Source organism: Vicugna pacos, chromosome 31 (genome assembly GCF_048564905.1).
Source record: "Vicugna pacos chromosome 31, VicPac4, whole genome shotgun sequence".
NCBI classification, from domain to species: domain Eukaryota; kingdom Metazoa; phylum Chordata; class Mammalia; order Artiodactyla; family Camelidae; genus Vicugna; species Vicugna pacos.
The window spans coordinates 15,215,699-15,234,127 of record NC_133017.1 but is presented as its reverse complement, the minus strand read 5'-3'; the positions used below and the strand labels follow the sequence as shown (position 1 = coordinate 15,234,127).

Genomic DNA, 18,429 nt, shown 5'->3' with positions numbered 1-18,429 from the left:
TCAGAGTTACCTTTGGAAGCAGCTAATGTAGGAGAGAGTGGGTTTGTTTTGGCTCTGGCCTTGGTCAAATTCAGGAATAACTGCTGCCTCTTTTAATTTTACATCTTGAGCTCACGTAGCCCACACTGGGAAGCTCCTGATGACACCACCACCAAGGAGAAAGGTGTGGTAAATGAAGAAGAGTGAGCAGGGTCATCTTTCCCTCCATCCACACCTCCATCCAGTTGTTGGTTGCTTGTTCTTCTTCCCTCCCTCCCTCCCTGTACCCCTCCCTCCCTGCGTCCCTCCCTCCCTCCCTCCCTGCATCCCTGCCTCCCTCCATCCTCCCCTCCCTCCCTGCGTCCCTCCCTCCATCCTCCCCTCCCTCCCTGCACCCCTCCCTCCATCCTCCCCTCCCTCCCTGCGTCCCTCCCTCCCTCCCTCCATGCTCCCCTCCCTCCTTCCCTTCCTCCTTTCTCTCCTCCTACCCTCCTCCCTCTCTTTCTTTCAATTCAGTGCTCGGTCCTGTGCGTGCAGTAACAAAACAAGTTAAAAGGAAACACATCTCTCCTCTTTATAAATAGCTTCCTTTGAAATATCTTTACTTCACTTTTTCTAACAGCAATATAGAAACAAATAATCATAAAAAATAAAATTATAAACTGTCCATCGATTGTGTAATAGCACTTGGTATTGCTACAGGGAGGAGGCCTGGGGCGGGGTCAGGCCCGGGCTCCCCAGGCCTCTGTGGTCCCTGCCGAGCCCACGAAGGCATCAGACATCAGCCCGCTCGGCAGTGTCAAAGGAGACTTCGAGTTTTACACCCAGGGGGCCTTGGGGGCAGCAGAGAGATGGGTAGTTAATTAGTAACACTGCGACCGCATCACGTACTCGTGGTAAGCCCGCAGGCTGCCTGGGGAGCTGGTGATGCAGGCTAGGCTGTGACTGACTCAGCCGTCTCTGGACCGACGACGTGAGGCAGGGACTGCACAGAGCTGAACTGACTTGGTGAGTTGTTTGTGTTCACTGTGGCAATAAGGATGCTAACAGACACTGGACAATGAGTAAGAAAACACCTGTCTTTTCTCTTCACTCCTCTTCCTGAGCCCCTCCTCCCTTACCCCTAAATAAAATTCCCTTGGGATGAACGAAGCAAAATAGCTGAGACATCTCACCTCTTCCAAAAAGTGTGTGCCTTGCCTTGATCGTAGAGAACAAAGCAAGGACGGAATCAGTAGGTTAACTGAGCAACTCAATTGCCCAGTTGCCTCTGACTCAGTTGGGGTGAAGAAATTCAGTGAAATCCCTCAGCCTGAGCTAGATCAAGCTTTTTCAGTTACTAGCATGACTGATTTCTAGAAGGAAAAATAATCAGTGTGGGTTTTTTTTTTCCCCAAAAGACAGAATGGGTTTGCCTGTGTGGGTCCGAGTGTGCAGAGTGTGTGTATGTGCGTGTCTCTGTAGAGTGAGTGTGAGTGTGTGCAGGCCAGCCTGAGCGCCCACGACCAGAGACTCTTCTCAAAGAAGCGTGCAGCCACGCCTCTGGGGGACCCGGCAGTGCTCGTCCGTAATCCTGAGGAGAGAGATCACCAGGCAGAGAAAATCTCCTTCCTCCCTGCCTGAGGGGGAACAGGCCTGAGGCGAGCGTGGCCTTCCACTGAGGCCTTCCCTGGGGACGAACCCTCAGACTTCTGCCACTTCTGCACTGCTTCGAGTCAGGCCCAAAATAAATCTTGGCTATGTGGTTATCCCTTTGGAGGAAGCATAAACCCTTCGGCTCTTTGAAATCACAAGGAAACACCAAATTCTTTTCTGTCTAACTAGGGACCGGTCATTTATACCCTCCCACTTTTCCCAGTGTGGATCGTGGCGTGTGTGTGTGTGTGTGTGTGTGTGTGTGTGTCAGTGTGCATGGGCCCCAGCAACCTTATACAGGAAGACAAAGCATGAAAGAGCAGCAGGACACCTCACTCAACTGCGGAACTGTGACTGGTGGTGGGAACTGTAACTCAGGAGGGGGCGGGGCTGACTGAGGTGGAGGCTGGGTGGGTTGGCAGCTCGTGGGTTTGGCAAAGCATTTGTACCATCTTTGGAGTTCAAGATCATTGATACGTGATCTGTGTAGGCCTCATTCATAATGATTTAACACATCAATATTCTGTAGCCACTAAAGAGCTGTGGAGCGTGAGGGAGGCTGCTCTCCCCTGGTCTCACTCTATTTATGAACCAGAGGGCTTGACTAGCTAGGTCAAGGGTCAACCCCCCCCCCCCAACCTGTCAAGGTCTCACTTCTCACCTTGCTAATCCTCGCACCTGTCTTTTGGGAGAACCTTTAAAAATCAAACCTGAACCTCTGACTTGACCTACCCACTGGCTTCGCCATTTGGACAAAAATCAAACGGTTATTAACAAGTTAGCAACAGATTTGTAAGTCTGATTCAATTAAAATCAGTTGTTTGAGTCAGGCACAGAATCTCAAGAGGTGGCTCAGGGCGAGTGTCTGGGGAGGGCACGAAGGTGCCGGTGGGGACACCGTTGGAGTCCAGCAGGAGACCTCTGCTGGCCCCGGGAAACCTGCTCCCCGGGGTTGTGGGTGGCAGGAAGGGGGCTCTTTGGAGGTTGGGACTTGTGCATGTGGCCAGAGTAGGCAGCAGAGGGCAGCTGTGCCGGCTCCACCCTTGGTCACACTGGTGTGACCACACACTCTGGAAACACTTAACATGGCACCTCTAGGGCCAGAGCCAAGACCTCACGGTGAGGGTGGGGGCAGCAATGACTGTGGCTTTGGGGCCTGGCTCCCACACTCCATGTGTTAGCTCTGTCCTGGCGGGTCCCCGTCGAGCTGGCTGAGTCACCCGCTTAGGGTGAACTCGAGCCAGTACTTAAAGGCTGGCACAGTGAGCTGGCACATATCTGATCACCTCCCCCTTGGGGTTTGGTGCCCTTGGGGAAGCTTTCCGCAAGAATCACAGCTTTGGGGGCCCTCCTTTGGGTTCCCAGGTCATAGCACCAATGATTCTAGGAAACAGGAATGCGGGTCACGAGGGGAGGGTGAGATGTGCCGTGCTGGGGACCTGGCCTCACTGAACATCAGAGGTTGTAGCCCTTCTGCGGGACTCTCTTGGTATTAAACCAGAGCCAGGCATGGGGACACTGGGCTCCACAGCTGGGCCCCCCAAAACACCTGCCGACAGGTCCTGGGGACCCCCCACCTCCAGGGAGACCCACGTAGGTAGCTGGGCCTAAGCTCTCCACGCCCCCCGCCCGCCCCTAAAACCCTCGTTCTGGCTCCTCCGCTCCTTCCAGGGCTTCTCAGCACAGAGAAAACCTGCGGGAGTTGATGTTCATCTTGGTGACCCCAATGAGCTTGAGTGGCGCGGAGAGACTGAAGGAGGAGGCGAGCGGGGCGTCGCAGAAGAGGTCGGACAGCTCGTCCCGCTCCTCCAGCCCGTAGGTGGCGTCGTTAAGCATCCTCCGGTGGAGGTCGCACGTCTGCTCGATCTTCAGCTTGTGGATGTCACTGCGCAGGCGCATGAGCTGCCGGGCCAGCTGCTGGTCCTGCAGCCGCATCTCCATCTGGAAGGGAGGAAGGGGAGGCGTCAGCACCGAGCTGGGTTCGGGGGGGGGGGGGGTCCAGTCCCTGACCAGCACAGACCTGTTGAAAAGGGGCCCTAATGAATGGCTTGCATCACCATTTGGGGTCCACCTACAGATAGTAGCACATTGCCAGCTCAGGGAGGTGAAAAGATATAGAAAGTGAGGTGACAGATGATGTATTGCCAAACAATCCTTTGTGCTAAGCTAGAGACTGTGTCTGAATCCTTTTGGAAGATGTGTCAGTCCTGGCTTAAAGGTATTTCCAGCTCAGTCACAGTATTTACAGATATGTACAGATATATATATATCTATATATATATATATATAAAGGTATAAAGAAATTCATGGGAATGATAAATACCAAATTTAGGAGCATGGTTACCTCCGTGGGGGGAAGGAGGACTGCAATTGGGGAAGGTAAACAGGGGCTTCAACTCCATTGGTGATATGTTGGGTAGGGGGCATGCTGTCCTATTTAAGAATGTCTGCAATATTTCTTAGTAAGTCTCAAAAGAGCCAAACCTAAATACATACTCATATTTATTGAATGTTTTACTATGAGCCAGGCGCTGTTCTAAGCTCTTTGGGTAGGTATCAGCCAGCCCAGACTGCATACAAAGTACGGAGGCTTAAATAGCAGACGTTTACTTCTCACAGTCCTGGAGGCTGGAAGTCCAAGATCAAGGTGTGGGCTGATGCAGCTCCTAGTGAGGACCCTCTTCCTGGCTCACAGGTGACCATCTTCCCACTGTGTCCTCACTTGATGGAGAGAGAGAGCTCTGGTCCCTCTTCCTCTTTTTATAAGGACGCTCATCCTGTCAAGGGGCTCCACCCTCATGACCTCAATATCTAATTATCTCATGAAGGCCCTACCTCCAAATACTGTCACAATGGGGGTTACGGCTTCAGCACATGAATTTGTGGGGAGGGGACACAGAGTATATGAACACGCAGCAGTTAATCTTGACTGCAGCTCCTGAAGTAATATCGCTGTCACTGGCCGCAGTTTCTAGACGAAGAGGCAGAGGCTCAGCGAAGTCAGAGGCAGAGCTGGGATTAGGAGCCTAGACAGTCAGACCTCAGAGCCCAAACTTCTGACCACTCAGTTCTGCACCTCCAGGTAGAGCTGGGGTGTTGGGGCGTGGAACCAGTTCTGTTCTCAGTGACCTGGTGGACGCTTCATGATCCTTTTAGTGTCTCAGTGCTTTTTCTATTGAGGAAGGGATGTAATAATAACTCCTCACCTGGCTTAATATTGACAATTTCCAAAATTCACCTACATGTTAACTTTGTTGGAACCACACAGCCAGCCCTGAACATATCAGCGAGGCAGTTTCATTGAATCTGGAAGAATTTCAGTTGGCTGCTCAATTTCACAGTTGTGCTGTGGCAGAGATGGTGTCCAGAGCTCTGGGGGTTCTCCTCAGGCTCCTAGTGCAAAGCGTTTTCCATTAATGACACATCATCACTGAGCCAGGTCACCACCTGCTCTGACTTGGCAGGAGATCCAGTGCCTTCTAACTGTTCTCTCTGGCTCTGCTTGTAAGTGGTTAATGTTTTGGTATTTTTGTGTCTTCATGCTCAGCTGTGCTGTTCACCTGGGGCTTGGAGCCAAACCAGTATAGAAAAACCAACCATGAGGTCCCAGATGGACTTTGCTCCTGGTTATGCAAATGAATACCAACGTTCTCACTTTTCCCCTCTTCAGGCTTGGAATCAAGTGCATTGCAGGGCAGCAAAATTAGCGACTTCACCTGTAAGCACTTCATTGTTCTATTTTCTTGCTTTCATTTTTTGATGGACTTCTACAGATCTCTTTTATCCAGATTTTATAGATGAGTGAAGCCAGGATAGAAAGTCTTCCTTGGGGATCAGCAAAGCATTTAATGGCAAAATTGGGATTAAAGTTCATAGCATCCAGTTCATTAGTTTACCTCTCAATCCTTGGGCATCACATCTCAGATGCATTGCCAATCAGAAATTGTACTCATCTAGAAGAGTGCCAGATCAATGATGGTGGGCTGGCCATAGATGGCTGGTCATTCATTCATTTATTCAGAGCCTCCAGCCATGCCTGGAAGTGGGCTAGGTGCTGCCTGTGCCCTTCTGAAGGAGATGGGGGTCAACTTTGCCAGAAAGGCAGTGCCAGCCCAAACCACGACTTTATTTAACATGGTCTTCCGGGAATTTTGCTTGAACCACTTCTCTTTGGGGGTATTCTGTAATTTGAAGATAGATCACTTTGAAATCTAGGAACCCTGTGGCTCAGATTTGAACCAAGGAACTGGCCTCAGGAATTGGACCTTCAGTCCAAAAAGATCCTTTAAAGTTGGAGAATTCCCATTTTGAGCAGGTGTCTGGAAGCATCTGTGAGATGGCGGTCGGCAGGGATGCCTGATGGGGGAAAGGGGCTATTTTTCCATGACTAATAGATCTGGTCAAAGGTCAGAGAACAATTTAGGATTTAAAACCCATCAGAGTCGCTGAAAGAGGGGAGATGGTAAGGCACTGTGCACTTTCCTTGGACTGGACAAAGGCCGCCTCGCTGGAGCCACCCTGCACACCCACTGAGCTTGGAGGCCGTCACCCCTGCATAAGGGAAAGGAGAGGAGGGAGGCCGCTGTGGGTAGGAAGGCACTTCTGGTCACGCTGCTTGTTGGAGCGCCAGTGAGGGCTGGGGCTGGGAATCTGCAGTTGCCCCAGCAGGCCTGGGTTCTAAGGGCATCTCACGGTGTGAGCAGCCTGCCAAGGAGTCACCTGGAAGACACATTTTGTCATGACCCCTGAATGTAATCAACTATTTCACCTGATGCTCAGAGAAGCCGTGTTTGCCCCAGGGCTGCGAGGCAGAGCTGCGGTGCTGCCGCGCCCCCACCTACTCTGTGGGCCGCACAGGAATTCTCCAGGGGTACTCCATGCCTTAAACCCCAAGTTGAGTCCCTGATTAAGCGATAAGTCTGTGGGAATCAAGCCAAATCTATGTAGAAAGGAGCTTCCTCAGCCCCCCCAAAAAACCTGAGCGAAATGGGCCGGGCTAAGAGGCTTTTTCCCCCGGGATTTTTTTTCAGTTGTGTTAAAACACACAGAACATGAAATTTTGCCACCATAACCATTTTGAAGCGTACAGTTCAGCGGCGTTAAGTACTTTCAGCTTGTTGTGCAACCGTCCCCACCAGCCATCTTCAGAACGCTTGTCATTTTGCAAAACTGAAACTCTGTGTCCATGAAATAATCACTTCCTGTTCCCCCTCCTGGCCCCCAGCCCTGGCAACCAGTATCTACTGTCTCTAAGAATTTGACTACGCTGGGTACCTCATGTAAGTGGAATTGTACAATATTTGTCCTTTTGTGACTGCCTTATTTTAGTCCACATAATGTCCTCGGGGTTCATCCTTGTTGTCGCACATGTCAGAATTTCCTTTCTAAGGCTGGATAATATTCCCTTGCATGTATAGACCGCATTTTGTGTGTCCATGCATCCATCCACGGACGCTTGGATTGCATCCCCCTCTGGGCTCTTGTGAACAGCGCTGCTGTGGACACATATGTACAAGTGTGTGTTCGAGTCTCTGCTTTTACTTCTGCGTGATGCTGAAGTAGGACTGGGATCATGTGATAGTTCTATGCTGAATTTTTTGAGGAACCGCCATGCTGTTCTCGGCATCGTTATATAGAAGCCCCTGTTTTGATCCCAGCCAGCCCAGAGGCAGGAGTCAGCCCCTCTTCTTACTGCAGGACATCACTAGTGACCCATGGGACTCGGATAAAGAGACCTCACAGCAAAGCATTGCACACTCAGATACGTCTGTCCTGAGTGTCCTTGGCCACCACCCCCGGTGCCTTCCCACTGCCCCTCACGCCTCCTCCTCTCACCAAGGAAATCTCCCTCAGGAAATCTCCCTCGTCTTCTTTCAAAGCATCTTAATTACCACCTTCAGTTACTTCATCCCACCCTCGGGGTTTCACCTTTCACCTTAAGAAACAACTGAGCTCTCCTGAGACTCACTCTTATCTGACTCAGAGAGTCAAACTCCTGCAGCTCAGGCCGAGCGCTGACCACAGCACAGCTCTCGCCACAGGCCAGGGGTCACGCCGTCCCCTGCGCGCTCGCCTCCCCGTCCCATGGGAACACACCCTTTCACCAAATGCTCTGCCCTAATTATAGGATGCTGGAGTACAGGCCGCGCCTCAGAGAATCCAGAGATACCTTTATCCTGCAGGGGCAACGGGCCACCCTGGAGAGGGGATTGCAAATCAGCACATCCTGCAGTTGAGTCTTTGCCAGGGACAGCATTAAACCCACGCTGACAGTTGAGTCACCAGCGCCAGGTTTTAGGGCCAGCGTCTCAGACTCTTTAACGAAGGCTTAAAACTGGGAGGCCCTGCCAGGCTTCCACATCCTACATCTTGGCCCGGAGAGAAAGGATCTAAATGGTAAAATCCTTACCTTTACGTGGCCGGCATTGTTCAGCTTATATGGCGCAGTAATTATTTTATTTGCTTCTTACAGTTCTCGGAATGGGCAGTATCCAGGCAGACAGGAAAAGAGAAAAGTCCCAAGGTGATTGGGGTGCTTTGTTCAATCCCTATTTCCGAGGCCGGTCTAGCCCAGCCCAGCAACTACAATTAGCCTCTGATCAAAGCTGAAGAGGCTGGGTGTAAAATCCAGGCCATTTTCTCAGACGTGCTCTGCTCTCCATGAGACAGAATTCTTGAACCTTGGAAACAGTTTTGCTAACCTGTCCAATGACTTAACTAAAGTTCCAGCTATTGTTTTAATCAGTGCTGTGTAGAAACACACTTAGAAGCCTGGATAAAACATGACTCATTATTTGATCTTGGCTTTGGCCTCTGAGAAAGAGCCAGAAAATCATGCCGCGCAGAAGCTAAGGGACGGGTGTCACTGAGTGTGCGGCTTGACGGACACCTCAAATGCCGGCTAAAATAAAAAAAATCGTCTACACCCCTAGAAACCACACTGAGTCTGTGAATTGGTTGGGGGGTGCCGTCGCCTTGGGCAGGTGCTGGGACGTTTCTTGGCCTCCGCTCTGGGCCGCCATGCACTCTGCAGCCCCCAGCCCTGGGTCTGGGTTCCCCTGACACCCCCGGCCTGGGGGGTGGGTGGGCAGGAGGCATCTGGCTCCCATCCTCTGGCAGGAGATGACCCCTCTGTCTGGAGGGCTCCTCGGATTGGAGGGGCTCTCGTGCTCCCCCAGAGCCATCTCTGCTGGAAGGGAAAGTTGGAGCGGAGTCCCGGAGCCGGGACAGAGAGAGCAGGAGATGCTTCAGGCCCAGCAGGGACATCCCACTCACTGTGGCGAGAGCCAGGCTCTACATGCTGTATGATAAGCTCTCTGGTAATCAAACTGAGAAGGTCCGAGGCCAAACTGCCATTTTCACAGGCAGGGCTGGCCTTCGGGAAGGACGGGTGATGCATTCTGAAGGCCCCAGGTCCGCCCCTGGAGGCTCTGGGTTCCACTCTGCTTTGGTCTCAATATTTGTATCCCACCCTCTCACCCCGGATTCATACGTTGAAGCCCTAATGCCCAGTGTGATGGCGTTAGGACCTGGGCCTATGGTGGTGAGGGCGGAGCCCTCAGGATGGGCTTTGATCCCCAGAGAGGTCCCCTGCCCCTTCCATCGTGTGAGGTCACAGCCAGAAGTCTTCACCTCGGTAAAGGGCCCCCTCCTGACTGTGCTGGTACCCTGATCCCAGGCTTGTAGCTTCCAGAACTGTAACTACTGAATGTCTGCGGTTATAGGTTACCCGGTCTGCGGTATTTTGCTGCAGCGGCCTGCAAGGACTAAGACACATCCCAGTCCAGCCAGTGAGGAGACGAGTGGCTCTGAGTGGGGGACGTGACCCCCTGTGGAAAGGGGATGACCTACTCCCACATCATAAGATTGCATCCTGGACCTGAGGGAGCCCTGGAAACTGTACACCCAAGAAAGGAATTCTGTGCCCAAAAGTGAGTGAGGAGAGCTGGGTGCTGCTGCCAGGCCAGGAAAGAGAGGCCCAGATCAGCAGGCCCACAGTCACCTCTCACCTGCATGCCGGCCTCCTCCTGCTCCCTCCCACTCTCCGAGCTCAGCCCTGCATCCAAGAGGCCAGCGGTCAGGTCTCTCCCCTTCTTCAAACCTTTCAAAGGTACAGCCGGCCCTCCCGGCTCTCTTGCTCCCTCCAGCCTCATGCACCTCACATTCTGAGCACCCCCCGCCAGGCCAGCCGCACTGCGTCTGTGTCCTCCACCCCCAGAACCATGCCTTCCCACCCCGTCATCCTTCAGGCCCAGCTTAGCCCTTGCCCCCAATCCCTGCAGGCTGGGTAACTCCCCACCGTGGGTACCTCCTACCACGGCACCTGCACACGGCGTTCACTGTGTTTGTTTATCCATCTGTCTCCACCAAGGAGAGTGCAAGACTGCCTTCACCAGGCATGGTGCTCAAAAGCCATTTGTTGAATGAATGAATGATGAATGAAGTCTCCCCAGAGCCAGGTCTGGATTGTCCACAGCTGGGACATCCTGGAAAACCACCCCTGAATTTCCCACCCAGGCTGCGCTCAGGCCTGCGGAGAGGCAGCGAGTAGAAGGAACAGAGCATCAGCTCATGGGTCCAAAGCCCTTCCCCACCACTCGGTGGTCCACATGGCACTCTTTGCTCTCCCACTGGGTTTAGGAGTCTGGAGCGCAGTGTGAGTCTCCTTTGTTCTCCAGCAATGCCTGGAGCAGAGCTAGTCACCAGCCAGCCTCCCACACACTTTGGGAGTGATTGCTGACACCTGACACCATTTTACCAAGTACGGCCCGGCAGGGCTGGCAGGGCAGTCATGGCATCTTCGTCATCAAGTGGCCCGGCCAGGGTCACAGAGCCAGCAATGCCGAAGCACCTCAGCATTTGCCATGGAGGCACCTCCCAGGCACAGGGGTCCTCAGCTTGGGCACGATGGGTCCAGGCCCGCAGGGTGGACCGTGGTCACCCCAGCCTCCCTGCTGCTACCCTGGACAGCAAGTGGGGGCCTTGCTGGGCCAACAGCTAGTCCCAGGATGATGCTCCCTGTGCCAGGCTGCTGCAGCTGGACCCACGGCCTGGCTATTCCTACTGGGCCCCCCAAGACTGCAGGGAGGGGCTGGCTCCCTCGCCTCTCCTGCTGGGGTGTCCCTGGGTGAGAGAGTGGACAGAGCAGGGATGGGGGCTGGCTTCCTGCTCTGCCGTGCGCACCTCATGTTGCCCTCTGAACTTCCACTCGCAGGACACACTCACCGTCACAGGCGGTAATCATGCTTCATTAAGTGACTGCCTGGACACCAGCTCTGGCCAGGGCGGTTGTCAGATGTGAAGGAGCAGGCTGAGACACCTGGCATCCTTAGAGAGCCCCTGGAAAACCCCTTGAGCACCCGTGTTGGGACTTCTAGACTTTTCTTGGGCTCTGAGCCTCCTGGCTTGGAAACTGATGGGCTGGGAGTTTTACGTCTGATGCCGAGTGAACCTACAGACCACCCAGGAGACCTCGCTGCCCAAGGGTGAGGCGGTAACCCCACTGCCCAGGAGTGAGGGCTGCCTGTGGGGAGAGAGCCCCATGGCGCTGGGTTTGATTCGGTAATTAAGGTGCCCCTGCACCTGCAGGCTCTGTAGACAGACTCCCACCTGTGCCTTCAAAAGGAAGTGAAGCAGATCTATTCTCGGCCCCACCTTCCAGGCGAGAGTGAGGCAATTTGCTCTCCAAAGTCATTTCATGCTCCATTACCCTGAAACCCTCCTCACAGGGGTTCCATCCCTGGAGGGGCCTCATGCAGCCTCGGGGCTGGGGGGACTCAGGGCCCACCTCAGGGGAGTGCCCACGGAGCGTCTGTGACCTGGTTCCCCCATTCACGGTCCAGAGTTAGGGGTGAGTCAGAGCCAGGGGCGCCCTGCCCACCCTGGGTGCTCAGCGCCCTTGGGGACGGTTTAAGCACCGTGAGTGTGACTGATGGTGGTGGTGGTGGGGGGCATGAGTGTGAGAGAGGATGGAGAGGCCGGGGGAGGTGATGGACACTCACGGGCCTTTCCTCACATCCCCTCCCTTGCTGGAAAGTGAGGGCTCATCCCCCCGCCCCGAGTTCCTTCCTGCTCCAGCACTGAGGGCTCTGTCCACAGTTCTAACCAGCATGCTGGAAGCAGCAGTACTGTCCTCAGTCACTGTGCCACGGGGGCACCTGTCCTAGGAGGGAGAGAAGCCAGGGCTGCCTGCCCGCCTGGTGCCTCCCTCTCCCCCGGCTCCTGAGCCCCTTGGGGCCTGGCCAGGCCCACCGGCAGCAGAGAGCAGTGCCCCCTGAGTGCCAGGCCCTCTGTGTGGACCTGGAAACCATCTCTCTGATGCTTGGGGCTTAGCCGCCTGAAGGGAGCCTCTGCGACCTTTCCCTGGCTTTTGTCAGCCGGAGGAGTGTCTGACTCAGGCCTGAGCCCAGGAAACGGCCAACAACTGGCCAACCACTGCGGGATGGCACCTGGATTTTTGGCCCCTGGCGGCAGCCCTGGGGGAGGGGTGGGTCCAGAACTTGTAAAATAAAACTCCCTCCCGAAAGGAATTGTCCAGCCCAGGGGCTCCCTGGATGGGAACAGTCCCTTGAACCTGCGTGCGCCAGACCCGGCCTCGGTGCCAGGACACCCAGCATCCTCAGAGAGGGGAGCGCCTGAAAAGGGTGCAGAGTCAGGTAGACATCAGAGAACAAGGGCCCAAAACTCCAGGAGTTGAGAGAACGTGTCGAATGAGCCTAAGACCTCATGAAATACAACCTTCGCACTCATTTGACCTCAGGAGTGAAGGGCCGTGTAGCAGGGGTTCTGAAGCCGGGCGGACCTGGGTTCTAATCCCTGCTCTGCTGGCTGATCTTGGGCGAGTCACTTTTCTCACCTGTGAAACGGGGGTGGTAATAGCGCCCACTGTGAAAGAGCGCCGTATCAGATGACGTCCCTGGCCATCTCAGGACCCCAGCAAGTGCCCTCTGCCCTCGCACCGGCCCTCCTCACTGTCCTTCACAACACCCTGGCGGGTAGGTATTTATTATCCCCACTTTACAATGATAAAACCCATGGCTAGGTTAATAGGGTTTCCTAAAGTCACAGCGAGGATGCGGCAGACCTGACCGCAAGCCCCATCTAGTTACAAATGCTATGCTTTGCCCACTCCACCGGGTGCCAGCTAACGGCCCCGGTGCATTAGAATCACCCGCAGGCCCGAGTGAACTCCCAGCTCCACAGCATCCGAATTCCCGGAGGGCCCTGGGAGGGGTCTGTTTTCACCCAGGGCCCTGGGGGTCTGATCCAGTCAGTAGCCATCACACACTGGCCTGGAGTGTAGTTATTGCATCTGGGAGGGTGCCCGTCAGAGGAGCTGGGTTTTAATTATTACAGGAAAATGTGACTGCGAATAAGGAGAAGGCTAATGTCGACTCCCCTCGGAGGCGTGGATTTGGTTGCTAAGGAAGTTAGGGCTGCGTACTTCCCTTTGGTAAACGTCAAAGTCCACTGTGCCTGGCAGGCAGTGACTGCTCGCTCCCTAAAGCATTTTGGGACTATATTTATTGTACCTCCAGCATCGCTCTTGTCACGTGGTGTCACTGTTTATGTGTCTGTCTCATCCACAAAGGGGGAGCCCCAAAGACAGGAGCCCTGTCCCAGGCACCTTGGCCCCACCAGCACCGGCAGCACCGAAGCCCCGGTGTTCAGTGAACCCTGTTCGTACTGAACAAACAGGACCGCCTGCCTCCTACAGCCCCAGGACGGCTGCTCCTCTGGTTAAGTGCGGCCATCACGCCTCCTCTCCTGCCCTCTCCCGCCTCCTTCTTTGTACTGCAAGGCGGCCAAGGAAAGGAAAGCAGGCAGGACCTCCCGATTTGGGGTCAACTTCATCCCATTGGTCAACAGTCCCTGCCTCACCAGCTCTCACGCTGAGTGTGGAATGTCTGGGGACAGCACGCCTCATTTTTTATCTTATTCTAGGAGATTCTATGCCTTATTTAATCTGGAGGCTATGCGGGGAGGCACGGGTGCCAATTACATGGGCAGGATGGACAGGAGCTTGGTTCTCTTCTTTTGTCTTTTACAATCTTTTTTCTCCCTAATCATGTATAATTCTATTTTAGAAATGTTAGAAACTCCAAAAGAGTCCAAAGAATAATGTCAGTGTCCTGAACTGAAGATCTTTGATGTTTTGGAGTATTTCCTTTGTGGGCACCTTTGTTTATCCATCCTTCAGTAACCACTCAAGGGCAGTATCTAGCCAGATTAGCGGGACAGCCTTTCTCCTGCAGGAGTGGACAGGCTGGAGGCCCCCGTGACACGGAGAAGACCTAGCCTCAGGCAAAGGCGCCTGGGCTAGAAACTTGTGAACCAAACCCCAGCTCAGCCAGCAGCCCCCTGGGTGGCTCTGAGCAAGCTGTCATCTCATCATGGACCGGGCACGGCTGCCCCGATCCGTGCTATACAGTTGTTATGACGCATTGCTAATAACTCTCTGGAACCCTTGACATGTGTCCCGTTCTGAAATCAGCAGAGTTTTAAATACAGGCTTTTTGGCAAATCATGGCCCCGCTGACTTGAATATTTGATGTGAGCACCTATACTCAGTACAGAGGAAGGAAATCCAGGTCCAGAGCCAGGGGATGTGGGTCTGTCTTGGCTTAGCCACACCCTTACGTATAACCTTGGGCAAGGCACTTTAACCTCTCTGACCCTCAGGCTCGTCATCTTTCTGAGCCTCAGTCTTCTCATCTGTAAAATAAGAATAGCAAATGTCTCCAAGCCTTCTCATTTAGATACTGTACGTGAAAGTGCTTTGGGGACCACACTGGGGCTGTCACTTCACATCCCTCACCTCCATCCTTTGGGGACCATATTAGGCTATCACCTTCACATTGCTCACCTCCATCCCCATCAGAAGATGTTCAGTGAGCCAGAGCTGTCATTTGGACGTATCATTTGGCAGCAGAGGGTAACCCTGGCCTCAGAGGGCTGTGTCTGGACACATCAGTCATGTGCTAGTCCAGAGAGCAGCACAGGCAAGAGAGGGTTAACCAGGAGAGGCTGGAATCAAGCCGCGGCCACAGAGGGGCCAGCCCTGCGGCCAGCTGAGTCCAGGTCTACAGGCCTCCTGCCCTGGCAGGCCTTAGAATTATTAAAACTTGTCAGGTTTCTTTTTCCCTTTTCTAACAACCATAAACACCTTTTGGGGGGAGGAGGGGCAGGAAGAAGGCTCTGTCTGCAGGGATCAAACACCTGCCTGAGCCGAGAAGAAAAATATCTGATGCCTGGGGATTCTTGCCACAAAGACAACCCCTTAGGAAGCTGGCATGTTTTGCTCTGGTTTTAGTTTGGGCACCAGCCAGGCCAAGGGGAAGATTTCTCCCTTCTCTTTATCTTTCAGGCTGACGAGCGGCACGTGTTACCAGGACTGAGGATAGAAGCCAGCAGGAAACGTCCCTTTCCCTGGGCTGCAAGCTCAGGGACCCAAGGCAGGCAGAGGTATGTGACATGTTCTGAATTCCAGACCCAGCGAGAGGGCTGAGTCCCACAGCCTCAGGGCCATTTCTAGCTCATTCCTTCCTGAAGCATCACCCCCACCCCACCCTAGGCCACTTGGCCACCCAGTGAGGCCACCCCGAAGGTGGAGGGCTGGAGGCTGTGACCTCTGGCCGCAGGAGCAGCCTGGATCGAGCAGAGTGGCAGAGGGCCACTTTGCCGAGCTCTGAGCCGGTGTCCCCAAAAAACGAGGCTGGGCCTCAGCCTGGGGGACTCAGGTGGCCCGAAGCTGCTGAGGAGGGAGGCAGCCCTCCCAGCCTCGCCTGGATGGCGACCTTTCCTGGATGCTCAGGGAGCCGAAGGTCAGGCCCTCCTAGCTGGGGGAGCAGCACCGACAGGGTTTGAAGGGCCCGCCTTCCTTGTACCCCCAACACGTGACTCTGGAGGATACCCTCCACTTGGGGGCCCCTGGGGGTGTTGGGAGTGACCACTGTCTTCCCTGAGGTGAAAGCTGCGACGGAAGGTGGGCCCTGAGGGAGCTGCCAGGGTCCTCTCTGACCTTGGAAATAAGACAAGATACAGGCAGGCAGTCTCTGCCACTGAGCTGGCCTCCGGGGAGGCAGGGTGGACCGCCCATTCTTCCAGATGGACATCGTCCTTCTAGACCCAACATCGCCTGCCTCTGGGAGGGGCAGTGTTGACAATGAGCACCTCACTGGTTGCATTAACTGCTCCTGGGATGAGCTCACGGTGGTCAGAGACCCGTCCAGGGCACAGACCCGCCGCTGAGCCCAAGCTCCCGGCCAGCTGAGTGTTTGGCATCCTGCAGGGCACACAGCCACACGGCTGACTGAATTACAGATTTTTAATGTTTCCTTGGCCACATCACGGAAAAAGGCAACTGTGAATGTGAGCCTGATGAATTGGCAGAGTCTGCCCAGGTATAGGAAAAAAACAGACCATGGGCTTCAAATAAAACAAAGGTAATTTGAAGCCACTTTTTAAAGCTACTATGTAAAAAAAAAAGGTTAATATTTAATGACATCTTCAATGAGTTGACAGGTGACAAATTAGAAAAACAATGACGTGAAGTTTATTGTTTTGACTGAGACTTAAAACAGGAGAATGGGCATGTTGATTAAATGTTCAACTCTTTTCAAGTCAATCAAAGGGTTTTACAGGTTGCCTTTGTAACTGGTTAATCTTGGAAGCAAGCAGACTTGCACGTTTCAGTGGACCTGCCTGCCTGTCTGTTTGGGCTGCTCTGACCTCAGACTTAACAGTTTTCTGGACGAATTTGGTTCTTGGACCACTCAGTATGGGACGCTGTGACTTTGTCCCCAGAGGCCCACTCACCGGCTGAACCCCAAGCCCAGTGGGCAGTTACGGCAGGGACAAGGCAAAGGGTGCGGGCTTGGGAATCTTGGGGGCTTCCTGTGAGGTTCCTTTTTGGTCCCCTGGTCCCAGTCTTGCCTGCCTTTCAGTCCCTGATTCTCAAAGTGTGGTTCACAGAACTTGTTGGAAATTCAAAACCATGGCCCCAACCCCAGGCCTATAGGATCAGAATCTTCATTTTAACAAGATGAGCATCTTCCCATTAGAGTTTGAGAGTTTCTCCTCCTGCAGCCAGAGGAGGCAGGCCTGACAGGGCCCAGCGGGAGGGCCTCCTCTCCAGCCCCACCACTTGCCTCCCTCCCCAACGCTCTGCTCTCACTGGTGAAGGCCTTACTCATCATATAATTCTAGGCAGGTCGTCTGACTTCTATGAGCCTCAGTTTGCTCCTCTGTAAAATGGAGACAGTAACAGCAATGGCACGGGTCTGTGGTGGGAATCAAAGAGATCGTGGCCTGAGGGCTGGGCACCCATCAATCTTGTTTCTCCCTCTGCGCCCCACACCACGCATTCTGGCAACTGCCAACATCTTTGTGAATTTACACTTTTAGAAGTCACAGAGCAAAATCAATTGCCTTTGAAAGACACTATGAATATCGTATGGTAGCTAAGAAGAACATGGGCGTACTGAGAAAAGAAATGGGAAAACGAATATGTGTACATTCATGTATGACTGAAGCACTGTGCTGGACAACAGAAACTGACACGGCGCTGTGAACTGACTATACTTCAATAAACAAAAAGAAAAAGAACACGGGTGATGAAACCAGACAGGACACTGTTCAAGTCTCTGCCCTCTCCCTTATTGCTACATTCCTCTCTGAGCCTTAGTTTCCTCTTCTGTGAAATGGGCTAACAGGAAGGTGATGGGACACTCAGAAGAGGTAAGTTGTGCACATGAAGTACCTGGCACACAATAATCACTCATTTAGTACAGATCTTGGTATTAATGTTATTACTCTTATTACCCACCCTTGGTAGCACAAAGAAGTGGCGTGGAAAGTGGGAAATATGCAACTATAAAGCATTATTAATAATTGGTCCTGCAGTTAACACCCTCTCCCTGCCTGTGGACTGTTAGCCCATACATCAGCCACGGTCGTCCCTGACCTGGTCCACCGTCCTCCTCTCAGCCAGCACACTCTGGCCGGGGCACCTCGTGCTGTTTGGCTTGCAGTGGGTCTTGGCAAGAAAAATGAGCAGGGCCTGTAGGTCTGTGGCAATGATTCTCACCCCCGGCTGCGCTTTGGAAGCCCCTGAGGAGCTTTAGAAAATCTTGATGCCCAGGTCCACCCCCAGATGTTGGTTTGACTGGTCGGGGGGCAAAGTCTAGGATTTGGGGTTTCAAGGCTTTCCAGGTGATTCCGATACACAGCCAGGGTCAAGAGGCAGCTCTCATCTGGAGGACAAGGGGGACGACCCTAGAGAAAGCCCTACTGGTTCACACACAGTGAAATCCTTCTCTGATTTCCAGTCCAAAGGGGGACCCAAGGGGAATGCTAACTTATTATAAACTAAGAGCTTCCACTCCCAGCAGCAATCCAAAGCCAACAAATTGAATCCTTGATTAATGGGGATATTTTTTGTTCCTTTTCATGAAGACAGATCGAAGCAATCAGTCTCAAGAATTCAAAGAGCAGCTTCCAGGGTCCGTCCTGGCCACCTCGCGTCCATCCCTCCTCACCTCTTACATGCCTCGTGAGCACCTGGTGGCAACGCAGCATGAATCCCTGTCTGTGTTTGGGCTGTGTTTGGGCCGCGTCTTCTATGCAAGCAACTTACACTCCAGTTGCTGCGGCATGGTGGAGGGATGTGTTTTGAGATGTCTCAACATCAAAGATTAAAACCAAAAAAAAGATGTTGGACTAATCAGAACCTGAGTCCTGGAGCCGCCCTCCCCTGGCCCCAGTTATTTATCTTAACTCATGAGGACTCTCAGTCCCCAAGGGGATTTAGTTTTC

At 53.4% G+C, this 18,429-nt stretch overlaps 1 protein-coding gene across 5 annotated transcripts in view; it reads right to left on the bottom strand.

The window, feature by feature from the left end:
* Positions 1-560: 560 nt before the first annotated feature.
* The window catches only part of FAM167A (family with sequence similarity 167 member A), a 36,343-nt gene continuing 18,474 nt past the window's right edge, over positions 561-18,429 (bottom strand). For all 5 annotated transcript variants that reach the window (XM_006203180.4, XM_072952748.1, XM_072952749.1 and 2 more), the window contains one exon: positions 561-3,555. In XM_006203180.4, coding sequence (XP_006203242.1) covers positions 3,292-3,555 — 264 coding nt within the window. In that variant the 3' untranslated portion in view covers positions 561-3,291. The remainder of the gene's footprint in view (positions 3,556-18,429) is intronic.